The sequence below is a fragment of the Asterias rubens genome, chromosome 17 (assembly GCF_902459465.1).
Source record: "Asterias rubens chromosome 17, eAstRub1.3, whole genome shotgun sequence".
In the NCBI taxonomy this organism is placed as follows: Eukaryota; Metazoa; Echinodermata; class Asteroidea; order Forcipulatida; family Asteriidae; genus Asterias; species Asterias rubens.
Window position 1 is genome coordinate 1,984,241 of NC_047078.1, and position 16,767 is coordinate 2,001,007.

At 39.6% G+C, this 16,767-nt stretch overlaps 1 protein-coding gene across 2 annotated transcripts; it reads left to right on the plus strand.

The window, feature by feature from the left end:
- The first annotated feature begins 312 nt into the window (after positions 1-312).
- Positions 313-4,067, plus strand: LOC117301571 (uncharacterized protein CXorf65 homolog). Of its 2 annotated transcripts, XM_033785599.1 has the most exons (6): positions 313-542; positions 749-849; positions 1,383-1,469; positions 2,116-2,232; positions 2,969-3,043; positions 3,890-4,067. In XM_033785599.1, the coding sequence occupies exons 2-6, from the start codon at positions 825-827 to the stop codon at positions 4,033-4,035; spliced, it is 450 nt and encodes a 149-aa protein (XP_033641490.1). In that variant the 5' UTR covers positions 313-542; positions 749-824; the 3' UTR covers positions 4,036-4,067. The 2 variants fall into 2 exon arrangements, with proteins under 2 accessions (XP_033641490.1, XP_033641489.1); XM_033785598.1 differs by having other exon boundaries at positions 313-849.
- Positions 4,068-16,767: the final 12,700 nt, after the last annotated feature.

The window sequence follows — 16,767 nt, forward strand, 5'->3', positions numbered from 1 at the left end:
TATAACTTTGAGTGTAATAAATAATTTAGTTCAAAAAGATAGATCTATATTTTAATTCCCCCCTCTCAAATTTGAAGAAGGCAAAGGGAAAGAAAAGACAATCCATAAAGACTTTTATAATTATTATTCGTGTTTACAGTTGATGCATTACAATTTCCGATGTTCAACATTAGTTTACACCTCTACTCCAAATAAAAGAAAGAAAGAAACCAGTAAATTGCTACTTTCGCCTATAGAGGGCGCTCGCACCATTTAACCCAATCACCAAATACACCTGCCAGGTGTCGCGGTGTTTCGTTTTGTGACCTTTGCCCGTGCAGTTGTGTTCCGTTTCCAGGCACTGGCTTTTGTGTACAGACTTACGTACTGCAATGTCATCACACGCTTGGGCTATGGATCGATGGTAGCAGACAGGATTTGGCTTCGATGCGTACTGTGAAAGACCCATTCAACTACGACTGTGTGTATGAGTCGGTGTGCTGGAGAAATTCGAAGAAATAGACGTACCACTTTAAAAAGAATGTGCCTTAATTAATTAAGTTGTAAGTTGAACTTACTTCGATTGTGTCTTCCAGTCTACCGTCAGTGTTTCTACCTCCAAATATATTTGGTTCGAATAATTCCACTTGATTATTTGCGTGGTTTGGACATTAAACGATATCGCAACCATGAGAGAAATTCTGACATCTTCGTGCGCAGTTTTGTGAACCATATAGCTATTCTATAAAAAAAAAAAGGGTCTTGTCAGTTGTTTTTACAGTAACCGAAAAAACTCATGCAGTTATAGCTTCTGTGCCGTGCCGTTCTAAACAATTACCTGAACGATGTTTATAACAGTGCGATTCGGAGGTAAGTTTTATTGTGATGTATACTTTTTACAACTGTTGTAATTATTGGAAATAAAAATAGTGTAAACATGTAATCATTTAAAATTATATAATGAATGCATTAGACGGGTCTACTTTGTTTTGAAAGTATTTGAGTGGCCACTGTCTTTATACAGAAACTTTTCATTCAATGCTGTTCACTCACAAAGGAGTTGAGAATTAAGGTTCAGGAATGCTCAGTATTTGGCCAAACAACCTGGACCCTGCAAGCACAAAAACCTGCTTAGCACAGAAAAGTGTTGCTAAACAGAAATAGGCTACCGCCCAAAATTCATAAAGTTACATTGTTTGAACTGGAACCCCACTCAAGAAATTTGCTACTCACCATTTTCTGCTTATGTAACAGCTTTATGAAATTGGGTCCAGGGCATAGTGTAAAGTGCATTACATTATCGCAAAAATGCACTTTATTATTGGAACTTTTGATTATTATTACCTTCTGCCGGCAAAAAAAAAAGATTTAAAAAAAATATTTTCCTTTCTGTCCGATTTCAGAGAAGGAGGAAGCATTGTTTAACCCAAACTGCCGGACCTTGCTGCTTCTTGAGAACATAAAGCAGAGATGCAATTGTGCAGAAGATGGTAAGACTACAAATAATCTTGTTATACCTCGTAAACAAACTGTGAAGTTTGATTGGTCTAGGACAAATCATGTGACGCGCAACAAAAACGCATGTTACATGGCTTGGGGGTCGGGTAACATGAAAAGTGGTGTACACCGGTGTACATCACCTTGATCGTTCCCAGTGTTGGTCGATTTCCAGTGCTGTGTACAACCATGGAGCAATTGCTCCATGGTACAACGAAACACCCACGGGTTCGAGGGAACAGTCAGGAATTGTTTCGCCTCGGGTGCTATTTTTATGGACCCCATCACAGCGTGCAACAATTGTATAATGTTATGGCTTAGCGCTCCTGAGTCATTAGAGTTGGGGCTCATATCCTGTTCATGATGCTTGTGTCCTTGAGCTAGACATTGAACCATAAATTGCTCCTCTTCACCCAGGAGTAGATGAGAGGATAGAAATTTAATATATTTTATTTTAATTTGGTATTATTTTATCCAGTATTATTTTATCTAGTATGCGCAACGCCGTAATCAAGTCCCAAAAAACACTGGACTGAAAAAGATTTAAAGGTTTCCATGTTGTCAAAATGAATATTAATTTTTGTCATAATGAATATTAATTTTTGTCATAATGAACATTAATTTTTTGTTTTGTTGTAGTGGACGTTGACCTGTCAGACAATGAAGGGAATGTGAAACATCTCTGGGAGGCTCCACTACGATATGCAAATGAGGTGCTGAAAGAGCGGGAAACCCTCGTACTTGTACGAGTCGAAAGTAAGTTGAGCCTTGAAATCGGACTAGGGCATACAAAGGAAATCACTTTGGGGAAGTTAGGGTTATGAAATTGTTTTTAACCTTTCACCGATGTGTATTAAAGTCAAAATAAAGCTTTTGTCACTAAGATATGTGTTTTGATGAGTGGAATGTGAATAATTAGTTAACTAAGGTTATCAAAGCTTAGTTCTCATTTTATTTACAAATTTAAGAGTAGGCCCCAACCCGAGAGGGCGCTGTTCGTGACGTCAATCGAGGTGCGATATTTAAAGAGAAAATGTGTAGTCTGGCCCCCATACACTACCCCTGGGTACCTGATCGGTATGATGCCTACATACAGAACTACGGTCCCGGAGCAGACTGCACGCACTGTGACATCACTTGTTTACAAAAGAGCCACCAAGCCTGGACTTCCTGCAGGCACGATTTGTACACACCCTAATGGAACAAATCATAAAATCTTATATTTTATGGAGACTGCACAGTCTAATTCTTATCAACTTTTCATATGATGAAAGGGGGCACATTGCAGAACTTGTCCAGCTTTTACTTTCATAATTCTTGGATGTATGTGGAAATTATGACACAACTTTCCCATATGACCTGTGCAGTATTGTGCCTGCCAGAATACTCAAAGAATGTACAAGGTCACACTTATTGTAAACAAAGTTCACATGGTCTATATCAACCCATGTCTTACCAGTTCATCGTTGATTTTTTTTCTTTCTCAATAAAGAAAATGAAGGCAGCCAGAAACCCCACTACATTCCACTGTTAAACGACATACAAGCAATTGATGCAGCCTTTTTGGGTAAGATCTACCTTCTTAGTTCTTGGTTTGTTATCGTGCACGGAACCTATGGCTTAATGTCCAATCATCCGAAGGACAAAACAATTATGGTAAACATCTTTTGCTCAAGGACACAAGCACCACGACCAGGACTGGAACCAACACTCTGCTGATCAGAAACACCAGAGTTGTGGTGTGCTTAAAGACACTGGACACTATTGGTACATGTAACTGTCAAAGACCAGTCTTCTTACTTAGTGTATCGCAACATATGCATACAATAACAAACCTGTGAAAATTTGAGCTCCATTGGTCGTCGAAGCTGCGAAATAACAATGAAAAAGACACAACAAAACTTGTCACACGAAGTTTCCCATAACTTGTTGCCAATTAAGGTTTGATGCTAATAATTATTATGAAAATAATTTTAAAAAAAATGAAGAATTACCAATAGTGTCCACTGCCTTTAAGTTTTAATAACTAGTTCAAAAATAGCACATTATTAGAAATAATCGGATCAAAACGACCAATCAGATCATTGGTACCCTGGTCATTGGGTCAATAACATTCATGTAATATTTATCCGCTTTCTTGGGAGTATATACAGCACTGGGCTGCCATGGCAACTCCAAAGGCTTATCAAAATTAACATTTACCTTGACCCTCGCATGTACGAATTAATACTCCTGGGTGAAGAGAAGCAGTTATAGTAAAGCATCTTGCTAAAAAACAAAGGTATTGGGTATTAGACCCACACTCCGGTGACTCAACCACAAGAAATTGAGTTCAAGGCGCTAAACCACTCAGCCATGACACCCTAAAGACATTTTGTATCTTTAAGTAATTGCGTTCCTTTTTTCTCCCCAGCACGTCTTTCCACAAAGGAACACTCCGGTTCTGGGAGTGCCAAGGGCTCAAGGAGGAAACATGGGAAGAAAGATGCATCCAATAAAAGTTCCCGCCCTGGTGTGAAGTCGACCACGCCCACTGGAAGGAAGGGGTCGAAACGCTAAGGCCCTCCGCCCAAATCACTTTGCAGGACATGTAATCACAAGGTTGTTGGTTCGAATCCTCAAGCTAACTGCTGATTTCACAATGACTAGAATAAGTATTGTCGTCCAGTTACTGGATGACAATTTCTTGATTTGTGTAAATCATAACCAGAGACATGGCTGTTGCCAGCTTGGTGTTTATATCCCCTTGTTGGAGTTTGCTCAGTTCCCTTGATGGGAAGATCATCTAAATAAACAAACAAATCACTGTGTGTGTTTATTATCGGATGCAAACAAAAACTGTACTGTTTCAGACTTGAGATCAAGTCTAACCTACCACTCAAAATCTCTTACCTGAGTGTTTAGGGAAGCTGTCATATTATTTTTGTGCATATTTTGATGTTGTTTTGTTTCTTACGTTAACGTTTTTGTTAAGTGGGTGGATGATGGGTCTATATTTCTGTATTCGTTTGAAAATCTAGTTTTACACTGTTAAATTCCTGGGCCCAATTTCATAGAGCTGCTAAGCACAAAAATTTCCATAGCATGAAGTTTGTGCCTTGATAAAAACAGAAATACCAACCAAATTTCCACGTGATTTTCAGGATAAGCAACAAAACAGCTGAATACCAGTAACAAGCAATATGCAACAAATGGACGTTCTTATCAAGAAAGAAATTTCATGCTAAGCAAATTTTTGTGCTAAGCAGCTCCATAAAATTGGGCCCTGATTAGTTTGTTCAATGCATTGATAGACTGCATATTTTGTGATAAATAAATATAAATTCCGAAACAAAAATACTTCCAAGTCACTACAAAATAGCTTGCTGATCTGGAAGTACTATTCCTCATTACAAAATGTATCCAGTGATATCATTTCATCACTGGTTATTTCACTGTCACAGAAAAATGCAGTTTTGTATTGTTTTGAAGCAGTGGTCAAACAACTATCAAAGTCTGCTTGTCATTTTAAAATTGTTACCATTTTGCTCTCGTTTTTCGTGGGCACAATATTGTAAACTGGTTGTTGGAATTATTAAAATAAAAATAAAAATTATTATGTTTATTCCCCTGTGATGAAGGTAATAACATAATGTTAATATTGAAACTGAATTTAACCTTTGCTTTCATTTCTGTTCTAGTTTGAGGTAATTTCGATTTACACCAACATTTTTTTACTGATAATATTTCCTGTGAATGTGACCTTCATTTAAATTATGGGTCGTGTAATAGACTTATGAGGGTTCGGGACTGTTTTAATATTAATCTGAGATAATGAAGACAATCAAACTACGGTAAGACGGCTGTCTGTCTAGTCTTCATTGGGGGATAACTTTCCGTATGGCGCCACCACTTTTTCACCCATTTTTCCAAAAAGGGATATCTCATTGAGGTAAATTAGATACTATATTATTTCATATCGAATGAAAAAGTGGTGGCGCCATACAGAAACTTAATAAATGACTGTAGGAGAGCAAATAAATAATCAAAACATTTTCTAAAAGAAAACGACTTGAATACGTTAGCGGTTCCCGCCACGGCTTTCTGGGCTGCGCCATCTTGAAATGCTATTAACATCGGCAATAATATTTACTACAAAACGAAAACCAAACTAGAGCATAAATGGCAAATTCTAAAGACATTAGTTTCTCAAACTCATGTCTTATGCAATTATTATGGAATTGGAGAGACGTTTTAACTAAGTCGAATTATGATCAACATTATGTGATGTCCCTTAAATTTACTTATAGTGACTGTTTGTTTTGTCAACATGGTTCAACAAAATGGCGGACTGTGTTTGATAGTTCAGGAAGTAAAAGGAAAACCACGCAATTTCGAAGGATAGTAAAAGGGAAGACACACAATTTCGAAGGATAGTTGTTTGAATCATCTGAAGCATCTTTCAAACCATAGGCCTATGGGGAATGATTTAGCCCAAAGCTCAATCGGAAGACGTTCACCTTAATCAAGATCAAATACACCTACATGTTATGCCCAACTTCATGAAGTTTATTTTTTTAGCAGAAAATACTGCTCACCAAAATATATTTGCTAAGCTACAAATAAGTTGGGCTCCAGTCGCAACACTAAACGTTTATGCTTATATGCCTTTATAAAAACTTGGCCCCGGCCACATGGACTTATAGCCCCTACAACCATTCAGGAGCACTGAACAAATTATCAAAATGATAAACTTCCTTGACGAAGCATGAATTTGTACAAAATTAATCGGCGTTTTGCGAGGCTCTAATTAAACCACAACCCTTGAAGATATCTAAAGAAATTGTGAGGAAGAGTTTCACAAGAGGGCGCCCCGTAAAAGTTACTCCGCGTTTCCGATTACGTGTAGATTGAACCAAGAGCTATCCTGTTACATAGCTCTTTGGACTGACACGTTTATAGACCTCATGCATTGACGTCATCCAGCGGCCATCTTAGTGGGAAAACGGTGACGAAACAATCGAAACCGGTGATTTGTACGCGCGGCACACATGATTGGCCAATGAACAACCTCCTTTTGACCTCTAGGTGAGGGCGCCCTACTGAAATGACGTCATGTGCATAAGGTCTATTCTACTATTCTCATAACCCCCTTTCATATTTTTATCAACATACAATGTTTTGGTTTGCATTGGAGTATTCAAAGAATGTATGATGATACATAATGTTGCTTTTCACATGGTGGGTGCATAGTAGTATTCAGGCACGTGATCTTAAAGAAACTCCACCTTAAAAATTAAATACTTAAAGTTTGGGTTAGCTCTCCGTCAACGTAACGCTGATTTATAAGCCAATTTTTCAAGAAATTATAAACAAATCACGATGGTGACATTTTCAGCTGAATACACTGTCTGTACTTGTTGAGAAAAAACGGCGAAAACCCCTAACCAGCTAACGGTATTTTAGCAGGAACATCCATGTACGTTTATCGAGATTACAGCGGGTACCAACCGCATCTCTGGCAGCGGCATTCGCGAACCGGACACCAACCCTCAGACATCTGAGAAACAATTCATGCTTGTTCGACTCTCAGATTCATATTTTATTATTGACAAAAACGGGTCACAAAACGGGTCATCCAACGGGTCATCTTTAGATGATGATGATTTTCTCAGATTGTTACTACAGACAATCGGATGTAAGTTGCACCTTTAAGTTTTGTTTAACCAATTACACCAAAGTAAAACCATTAAGGCCTTTCTTTTATAAAGGGCGAGTTGCCTTGGATCGGTCGAGTTGGTCCACGAAAAGCGTTGAAACCGTTTGTTATAAAATGCATAATTATGGTGGTTAGAAAGATGTTTTAAAAGTAGAATATAACGAGCCACACAAATATGACTCGAAATTGCGCGGTTTTCCTTTTTTTGCGTAACAATACGGTCGGCCATTTTTCGTCAAAAATTTGACTCGCACAAAATTGCATGCCGTAGTGGTTTACGACGTAAAAGGAAAACCACGCAATTTCTAGGCATGTTTGTGTGGATCATTATATTCTACTCTTAAAATATCTTTCTATTCATATGCATTTCATAACGAACTGTTTCAAACACTTTCCATTAGACCAAACTCGCCCGATCCAAGTATCCCTTTAACAGTCCACGTGTTAGAGCGTAAATAGATATTTTAACCTCAGCTTACGAAAACGAAATGTGATCAACTAAGTCTAAATATTATTTTAAGAATTGCCTGTGGTTTCATAACGAGTGATCTAAGCAAAGCATGAGGATCTACACGGATGCATGAGTCACATCAATTTGTTTGGGAGGAACACGGTAAGACCCGGTTATCGCTAAACATTATGTTTTTGTAAAATAAAATTTTCAGCAAAATACCAACTTAAAGGTATTATACACGTACAGGATTTTTATTAGAGCTGACAAAAGTAGTCGCTGATAGTATAGGTTTTCTCGGTCAATTTCGGAGAATGAGCAGCCAATTTAACCACCAGCTTATTCTATTTGGCACGAAATTGAACGCTACTGAAAAGAGTCATTCGATTTCGTTTTAAGACTAGTCAAATGTACTTTTACGTTATTCGATTTAACAAAATAATCATTCAATTTAACAATTCATCAAAGCAGCATTCAAATTCACAGACACTTCTTGAGGCGTGTGTGTCACGAAAAAGAATGACGATACGCTAAATTGAACAGAGTGCTAAAGGAATTTGACTCGACTCAAAACGAAATCACACGGCCGAATTCTGAATTTGAAACGCAGTAACAACTGGAGAGGCAAAACAGTTTTAATTCGAACGCATGAAAATGAAATTGACAGCTCATTTGCCTAATTTGACAGAGAAAACCTATAGTACTCAACCTTGAAATAACAAATCTGATGTGAACATTTGTTGTGCTTCTCGCTGTGTGAGTCGGTAGTAATTAGTGACAATCCGTGCACAATTATTTTTAGCATGTGAACACAGTGTCCTTAATAATTTTGGTCGTAACAATAACCGAACTCAGACTATCTTGCAGTTTTTAGGTTTTCAGAGAAAAGTTTCTTGAATTTTACTTCATTTTGGAGAGAAATGTTTCACAGGAGAAGAAAATGGTTCTAGTACGAACTTTCTAATCAGTTAGCTGTCAAACTAAACTTAAACAATGACATTGTTATTAAAGAAAACTAATTGTTATTTTTAAAATAAAAACCTGGAAAACACGTTCAAAAGTTTATGTTGGTGTTGCCACTAGTTTTTGTTCTTCGCATTATTTCAGAATGTTTTCAATGATCGTTGAGGTTTATCATCACGACGGAAGTGTAGCGTTGAATATTAAGATGATCGCCATCTTCATTTCGTATCTAATGATAAGTTATCAGGCAAACCTTAGTTATCAGGCAAACATTACTAATGGTAAGTCAATCATTTAAATTATTTGTTTGTTGGTGTGTCTGTTTGTTTGTTTGTTTGTTTATTTGTTTAGAAACCATGCATTTTTCCCCAGTCCCAACCTAGCAACCGTATACAAACTTGATGGTCATTGAAGGGAAAATTGAGCAATACATTTTATTAGGGATTAATTTGAACTGCATGGGCCCGATGTCGAATAAAGCATCAACAGATAAAGCTATAATGGCATACTATCCGTTTAGAACTACAATGTCCTTTAGTGGAAGTTGCAATGACTTTCGTAAAACTGCTTTTGCATTAATATCTTGAAGCTCCTGGTAAATGGATGATATTGATCTAGAGAGTGGTCTTAAAAGTACTGTTGGCAAAAAAAAAAGACACATAGGCCCAGTGTTACGTGTTCTAAGAAATCATTAGTTTCTTTTAGTTTTGGTTTTATTTTCTTCAAATTTAAACGCCCCTTTTTTCATTTCAAGACTTTTTATCATAATAAAAATGCCATTTATTACCTCGTAGTTCTGAGTAAACGATACTAGATTTGATGTGGTGGTGAGTTCTTACATTTTTTCTAATTTTTTGTTGACGTAGGAGTACTGATGCCGGTAAATGTTTCATCAACCCCGAGTGTGACTGCCTTGCTTGGCGAAAACGCCACACTCGTGTGTCAATGGCAAGATGACACTTGTCCAACAACAACAACTTCATGGTGGAAATGCACTGTCTATGATGAAAATTGTACAGAACCAACATTTTTACGAGAATGCAAATTAAAGGCTATAACTCAAACCCTCGGAAACAAGAGTTGCAACTGGACGATCACAAATGTTCAGTTTGAAGATGGTGGCAAATACAAGTGTCAAGTAAGGGCCTGTTCACCTGATGAGTCCTTCTCGGAACTGGTAGTTAATGGTAAGAAGTAGCCTTAGATACAAACAAAAACACACAAAACGGCTAATTTGGAAATGGCATGAGAAAGTTTCCATTTAAACATAACACATTTCTCTAATTTATTTGCCCTGCAATGGCCTCAAAGTTATAATTTATATCATAATTTGATCAGATTTCAAAACTTAAAGGGAAGGTACACGTTTGGTAATAACTCAAAACAAAACTTAAAAACTGAGTTGGTAGCAAGCATTGGAGAGCTGTTGATAGTACAAAACATTGTGGGAAACGACTCCCTCTGAAGTAACGGATTTTTGGAAAAAGAAGTAATTTTCACTAAAATATTAAAAGGCTTCTAGAAGTCTTTTATTCCCATGAAAGCACACAGATTCTTCCGACAAGGATGTTTTTCTTTCATAATTTTCTGACAACTTCGATGACCAATTGAGCCCAAATTTCCACAGGCTTGTTATATTATGCTTACGATGGGATACACCAAATGAGAACACTGTCTTTGACAATTAATACCAAACGTGTACAGTGCCTTGTTTGATGTTATAGGCCTACTGTTTCACAAAACAAACAAGCAAACACCACACAATGCCAAGAACAAACAGGTTACAAATAAGTACGTTTTATAGTAGGTTAATTGTATTATTTCGAACCGTTTATGATGTTTAAATCACACTTTATTGTATTGGACACAGTTCCTCCAACCGCGATGGTTCTATCAAACCACACTCACAACTTTAGGGAAACCGACAACTTCACGTTTGCCTACCCTGGTCAATACCGTCTAAACTGCTCAGTCTACGGCTCCAAACCAGCCGCTGAGATACGCTGGATCCTGAATGACCGAAGCTTAACGGAGAAAGTGACAAACGCGACCATCAAGAGTGGGCAAACGGGCCTATGGAATACTCACAGTCAGTTAACGGGAATTGACGGTGGGTCCCTGGTCTGTTTGGCAAGCTTCCCTGCTGGCTCTGCCATACCGTCACAACAACGTCAGCTACATATACAAGGTACTAGGCATCAATAAATACGAAGACTTCAAAATAAGTAGATAAATTATGAAATCAAGTTGTTAAAGGTACTGGACACGTTTGGTGAAATGTCAAAGACCAGGATTCTCACTGGGTGTATCCCAACATAATTCATACCAAAAATTTGAGCTCAAAAATTGGTCATCGAAGTTGCCAGAAAATCATTGAAAGAAAAAACCCACAATAATTGTTGCACATAATTGTGTGTGCTTTCAGATGCCCGAGAAAGGCTTCAAACATAGTGAGTAATTACCTCTTTTTCAAACACTTGGTTACTTCAGCGAGCATTACTTTTCTGATGTGTGTTAACACTGTATACTCAGTACATTACCGAGTCCTGTGAACAAATATCACAGTCTTGTTACGCGGGTGGGATTCGAACCCACGACCCTTGCAATTCTAGAGCAGTGTCTTACCAACTAGACTACAGAGGTTCCCCGGTAGCTAGAGGCAGTTCGAATATTTTTTCACAGGACTTGAGAAAGTACCGAGTATACAATGCTAACACACATCGGTGTATGGGTAAAAACAAAAATTAATATTCTTTACCCCCGATGCAAATTTAACATCTCTTACATTACTTTTCTGTTCTTAGCACGTTTTGTGCTGAACGACTGTTACGAATTGGGTCCATGTTATTGCCGTACATGACGACACTATTTTATATTCCCTGAAAGCACTCTTTGTGGTACTCAAAAAGTGTGCATGCACCTTTAATACATGAGGGCAATATCACTCAAGAAAAACTATTGACTTTGGGGTCAAGGCAATACAAATCTGCAAGAAAAATTCATGTTTGAATGATTAGACTGCTCTGTTATAATGTAGAATTTCGAAAAACCCCAAAAGCAGATTTCCGTTTCAATAACAACAAGCGGGCACTGAAATACTTAACATTATTTTTCAGCAACATTGACGCAAGTTCTTTAAGAATCTGACCCAAAAACTTTGTAAATATTAGTAATTATCAATTTTAAATGACACTAGTATAAATATAGATTGTAAATCGCTGGCTGTACAAAAACAAGCCTACATAGAATAGACGTCGTTTGCCGTAATTAAACTTGTCTTTAGTTTCTGAGAAACATAATGTATATTATTCATTTACCTTGTAGTTTAATTATTACTTGACATCAAACCAGTATATCGACCAATGCTAAGAAACCCCTTGAGAAGGTCTAGGTAATTTAAATTAAAGGAACACGTTGCCTTGGACCGGTCGAGTTGGTCTTTGAAAAGCGTTTGTAACCGTTGTGTTGTTTATAAAATGCATATGGTTAGAAAGATGTTATAAAAGTAGCTACACAGATTTGCCTCGAAATTGCATGGTTTTCGTTTTACTTTGCGAACTAACACGGTCGGCCATTAATTTTATGGGAGTCAAAAATTTGACTCCCATAAATGGCCGACCGTATGGTGTTCCATAGAGGACAGCCTCCGTCGTAGTTGTGAGTTGTGCGTCGTAGTTGTGGGCTGTCCGTCGGAGTTGTGAGTTGGGCCGTCGGAGTTGTGAGTTGGGGCGTCGGAGTTGTGAGTTGGGCCGTCGGAGTTGTGAGTTGTGCGTCGTAGTTGTGAGTTGGTCCGTCGGAGTTGTGAGTTGTGCGTCGTAGTTGTGGGCTGTCCGTCGGAGTTGTGAGTTGGGCCGTCGGAGTTGTGAGTTGGGGCGTCGGAGTTGTGAGTTGGGCCGTCGGAGTTGTGAGTTGTGCGTCGTAGTTGTGAGTTGTGCGTCGTAGTTGTGGGCTGTCCGTCGGAGTTGTGAGTTGGGCCGTCGGAGTTGTGGGCTGTCCGTCGGAGTTGTGAGTTGGGCCGTCGGAGTTGTGAGTTGTGCGTCGTAGTTGTGAGTTGTGCGTCGTAGTTGTGAGTTGGGCCGTCGGAGTTGTGAGTTGTGCGTCGTAGTTGTGGGTTGTCCGTCGTAGTTGTGAGTTGTCCGTCGGAGTTGTGGGTTGTCCGTCGTAGTTGTGAGTAGAGCCGTCGGAGTTGTGAGTTGGCCGTCGGAGTTGTGAGTTGGGCCGTCGGAGTTGTGAGTTGGGGCGTCGGAGTTGTGAGTTGGGCCGTCGGAGTTGTGAGTTGTGCGTCGTAGTTGTGAGTTGTGCGTCGTAGTTGTGAGTTGGGCCGTCGGAGTTGTGAGTTGTGCGTCGTAGTTGTGGGCTGTCCGTCGGAGTTGTGAGTTGGGCCGTCGGAGTTGTGAGTTGGGGCGTCGGAGTTGTGAGTTGGGCCGTCGGAGTTGTGAGTTGTGCGTCGTAGTTGTGAGTTGTGCGTCGTAGTTGTGAGTTGGGCCGTCGGAGTTGTGAGTTGTGCGTCGTAGTTGTGGGCTGTCCGTCGGAGTTGTGAGTTGGGCCGTCGGAGTTGTGGGCTGTCCGTCGGAGTTGTGAGTTGGGGCGTCGGAGTTGTGAGTTGGGCCGTCGGAGTTGTGAGTTGGGCCGTCGGAGTTGTGAGTTGTGCGTCGTAGTTGTGAGTTGGTCCGTCGGAGTTGTGAGTTGTGCGTCGTAGTTGTGGGCTGTCCGTCGGAGTTGTGAGTTGGGCCGTCGGAGTTGTGGGCTGTCCGTCGGAGTTGTGAGTTGGGCCGTCGGAGTTGTGAGTTGTGCGTCGTAGTTGTGAGTTGTGCGTCGTAGTTGTGAGTTGGGCCGTCGGAGTTGTGAGTTGTGCGTCGTAGTTGTGGGTTGTCCGTCGTAGTTGTGAGTTGTCCGTCGGAGTTGTGGGTTGTCCGTCGTAGTTGTGAGTAGAGCCGTCGGAGTTGTGAGTTGGCCGTCGGAGTTGTGAGTTGGCCGTCGGACTTTTTATTTTGTTTACTAAACTGCAATGGTCAATAGGTGGCGTATGCCTACTTCCGGGTTCTTCTACACATGTGATTGAGTTCCGATTGTGATTAATTATACCTTGCTGAATCCATCGATTCGTCACCGAGAAGGCAAAATCCTTTTGAGTTGTCGCTTTTGCTTGCCTATGCCTACATGAAATGGATGGACCCATGTGTTCGATGCTTTTATTGGGAAATTAGGCCTATGTTTTGTTCGCACAGCACTATGTTGTCAGTTGCAGATCTGATATTTTATATTTATCTACGCCCCTTCGAAATGTTGTTTATGAATTGTAACATATTCTTTAATAACTGCAGGTAGGATGCGGGCCTTATAACGAACTAGCATTAATCTTTCACTAAATTCTTTTTCGTTAAAGACACCCCGATAGCAATTTAACATTAAATAAAAATTAAATAAAATTTAAAGTGTATGCCTATCATTAAATTAGTCCAAAGATGGTCAAATCATCCTTTATTATTATTTATTATTATTATTATTATTTGGCAATTCACATAAAATACAAAAAATTACAAATATTTATACGAAAAGGAAACAACTCTTTAAAACATTAATTATATAAAAACATACATCTGTATTGGAAAACAGTAACAAGGGGGATACATCAAGATATATAAAAAGGATGGCAGGCAGTAAAAGAAAAAAAAGAAAGAAAAAAGTACTACACGACTGAGGACAACAGAAAGACATCAACACTACAGGTTTGCCAGGACTGACAATAGTGCCTGCACTGTCACCAAGAGGTGTGTCAGTCCAACCAAGAGACAAAAGGACAAACAATTTCACTCAACGAACAGGTTAACAAACAAACACCCCAACAAACAAACAAACAAATACAAACACATACTAAAACTTTAGTATTTGAAAGTGTTATGTAAGTTGGATTGACTAGGTATGGATGAATAGTGTTTTAATTGGTTAACTTGAAATAATTTATATGTTGTTTGTTGTAAACGGAAATACGAACGCATGAACGCATAAGCCAACGGAACTATGCAAATTTTCCTGATACCCGAGCTGTGACCTGTGTGTATGCAAGCTGTGCTTCCAAATAACAAATTATAGACATAAATCTGACGATGCCTTGAGTTTGTTTTATTGACTTGTATCCTTGGTGGGTTTATTTGCTGTTCAAACAAAAACAAAAACTATACTTCTTATGGATCCCCCGGGAAACTAGTAGCAATTTACAGATGCATTGCCAGATTTTTAGACGATCTGAAAGCCAAAATATGTTAAATTGCAATTATCCCAGGATATAGAGTTGTTGCCACTTACTTTATATATACTTCAAAGATTACAAAATACAGTGAATAGCTGGATCAGCCTTTTCATTTTCCTGTATTATGACGTCAATTTCAATAATTTACATTGGGCAGCAGTCTGGTGCTTGAATATTATGTACTTCTGTACACAAAGTGACACATTATAGCTGACAATTTCGCAGTGTGCGCGAAACGAACAGTCATGAATATTCAGTAAGTTGCACATTCTCCTGATTGACCGGAGCTCAACCAATCAGAATGAAATGGTATGGATAAAAATCGTTCTACCTACAGTTCCTGGCGTTAAAAATATGTAAATATTTTGTTCTTTCATTTTGTTGAGGAATACGGGCTAACCATCATCTTTAATTCCTGCGAACCGGCCTAAACTGTAAGGTATATTTAAAAAACGTGTTCTCTACGATGTTATAAAATAAATGAAAATAGGAATGGGCGTTTTCACTATTAACAAAAAATGATAGAATGTCAAATAACTCACAACTACGACGGCCAACTCACAACTCCGACGGCCAACTCACAACTACGACGGCCAACTCACAACTCCGACGGACAACTCACAACTACGACGGCCAACTCACAACTCCGACGGCCAACTCACAACTACGACGGCACAACTCACAACTCCGACGGACCAACTCACAACTACGACGGCCAACTCACAACTACGACGGCCAACTCACAACTCCGACGGACAACTCACAACTCCGACGGCCAACTCACAACTACGACGGCCAACTCACAACTCCGACGGACAACTCACAACTACGACGGCCAACTCACAACTCCGACGGCCAACTCACAACTACGACGGCACAACTCACAACTCCGACGGACAACTCACAACTACGACGGCCAACTCACAACTACGACGGCCAACTCACAACTCCGACGGCCCAACTCACAACTCCGACGGAAAACTCACAACTACGACGGCCAACTCACAACTCCGACGGCCAACTCACAACTACGACGGCCCAACTCACAACTCCGACGGCCCAACTCACAACTCCGACGGCCCAACTCACAACTCCGACGCCCCAACTCACAACTCCGACGGCCCAACTCACAACTCCGACGGACAACTCACAACTACGACGGAGGCTGTCCTCTATGGAACACCATACGACCGAGCTTGTCGACGAGGTAAAAGGAAAACCACGCAATTTCGAGGCATATTTGTGTGGATCACTGTATTCTACTTTTAAAATATCTTTCTAGCCATATGCATTTCACAACAAGCGGTTTCAAACGCCTTTCAAAGACCAACTCGTCCGATCCAAGGCAACGTGTTCCTTTCACAAAACCGCTTATAAAACAGTATTCTTCATCGTGCTCTGATCAAAAACATCGATCTCCATGTCAATGGTGACCATGTACTACTTACAGTTCACACACACCATGCAAATTATAAAGTTATAAGCAAACATACAGTTATACCTTATAAAGCTGAGATAGCAACACCAATAGGTAGAAACAAATTAAATAGAAAACTCTATGGTGAACAATTGCATGACGTCAAGATTGCCTTTCAAATACCCTTTTTTTGTATGATAAGAGGGCGCCAACGTTACAATACGCTGAATGAAAACATCATGCCGTTTTCGAAACTACGGATTCGGTGACGGCTTTTGTTGTCAGGTATTTGGTGATCGTGTTCTTTCTTAACGGGGTATGTGAGCTTGAGGTGTAGCCGAAGCTATTGAAGCTGTACTTTCGAGAAAGCCAACCGCCGATCAAAATCCTTTGCTCTTGAAAATGTCAGTGCACATTCGTCAGAGCTTGTTTTTGGATATACTTTAGTCGTAGCACCAGTCGCCAGTGTCTATATAGAGCAAAAACACACAGACAGGTGTAGAGTGGAACTC

Bases quoted from the DNA above. Each gene is read 5' to 3' on its own strand.
- LOC117301571 (XM_033785598.1), top strand. From the start codon at position 825: ATGTTTATAACAGTGCGATTCGGAG. The intron at 1,470-2,115 runs GTAAGACTACAA...GTTTTGTTGTAG, and splicing joins ATGCAATTGTGCAGAAGATG to TGGACGTTGACCTGTCAGAC. The intron at 3,044-3,889 runs GTAAGATCTACC...TTTTCTCCCCAG, and splicing joins AATTGATGCAGCCTTTTTGG to CACGTCTTTCCACAAAGGAA.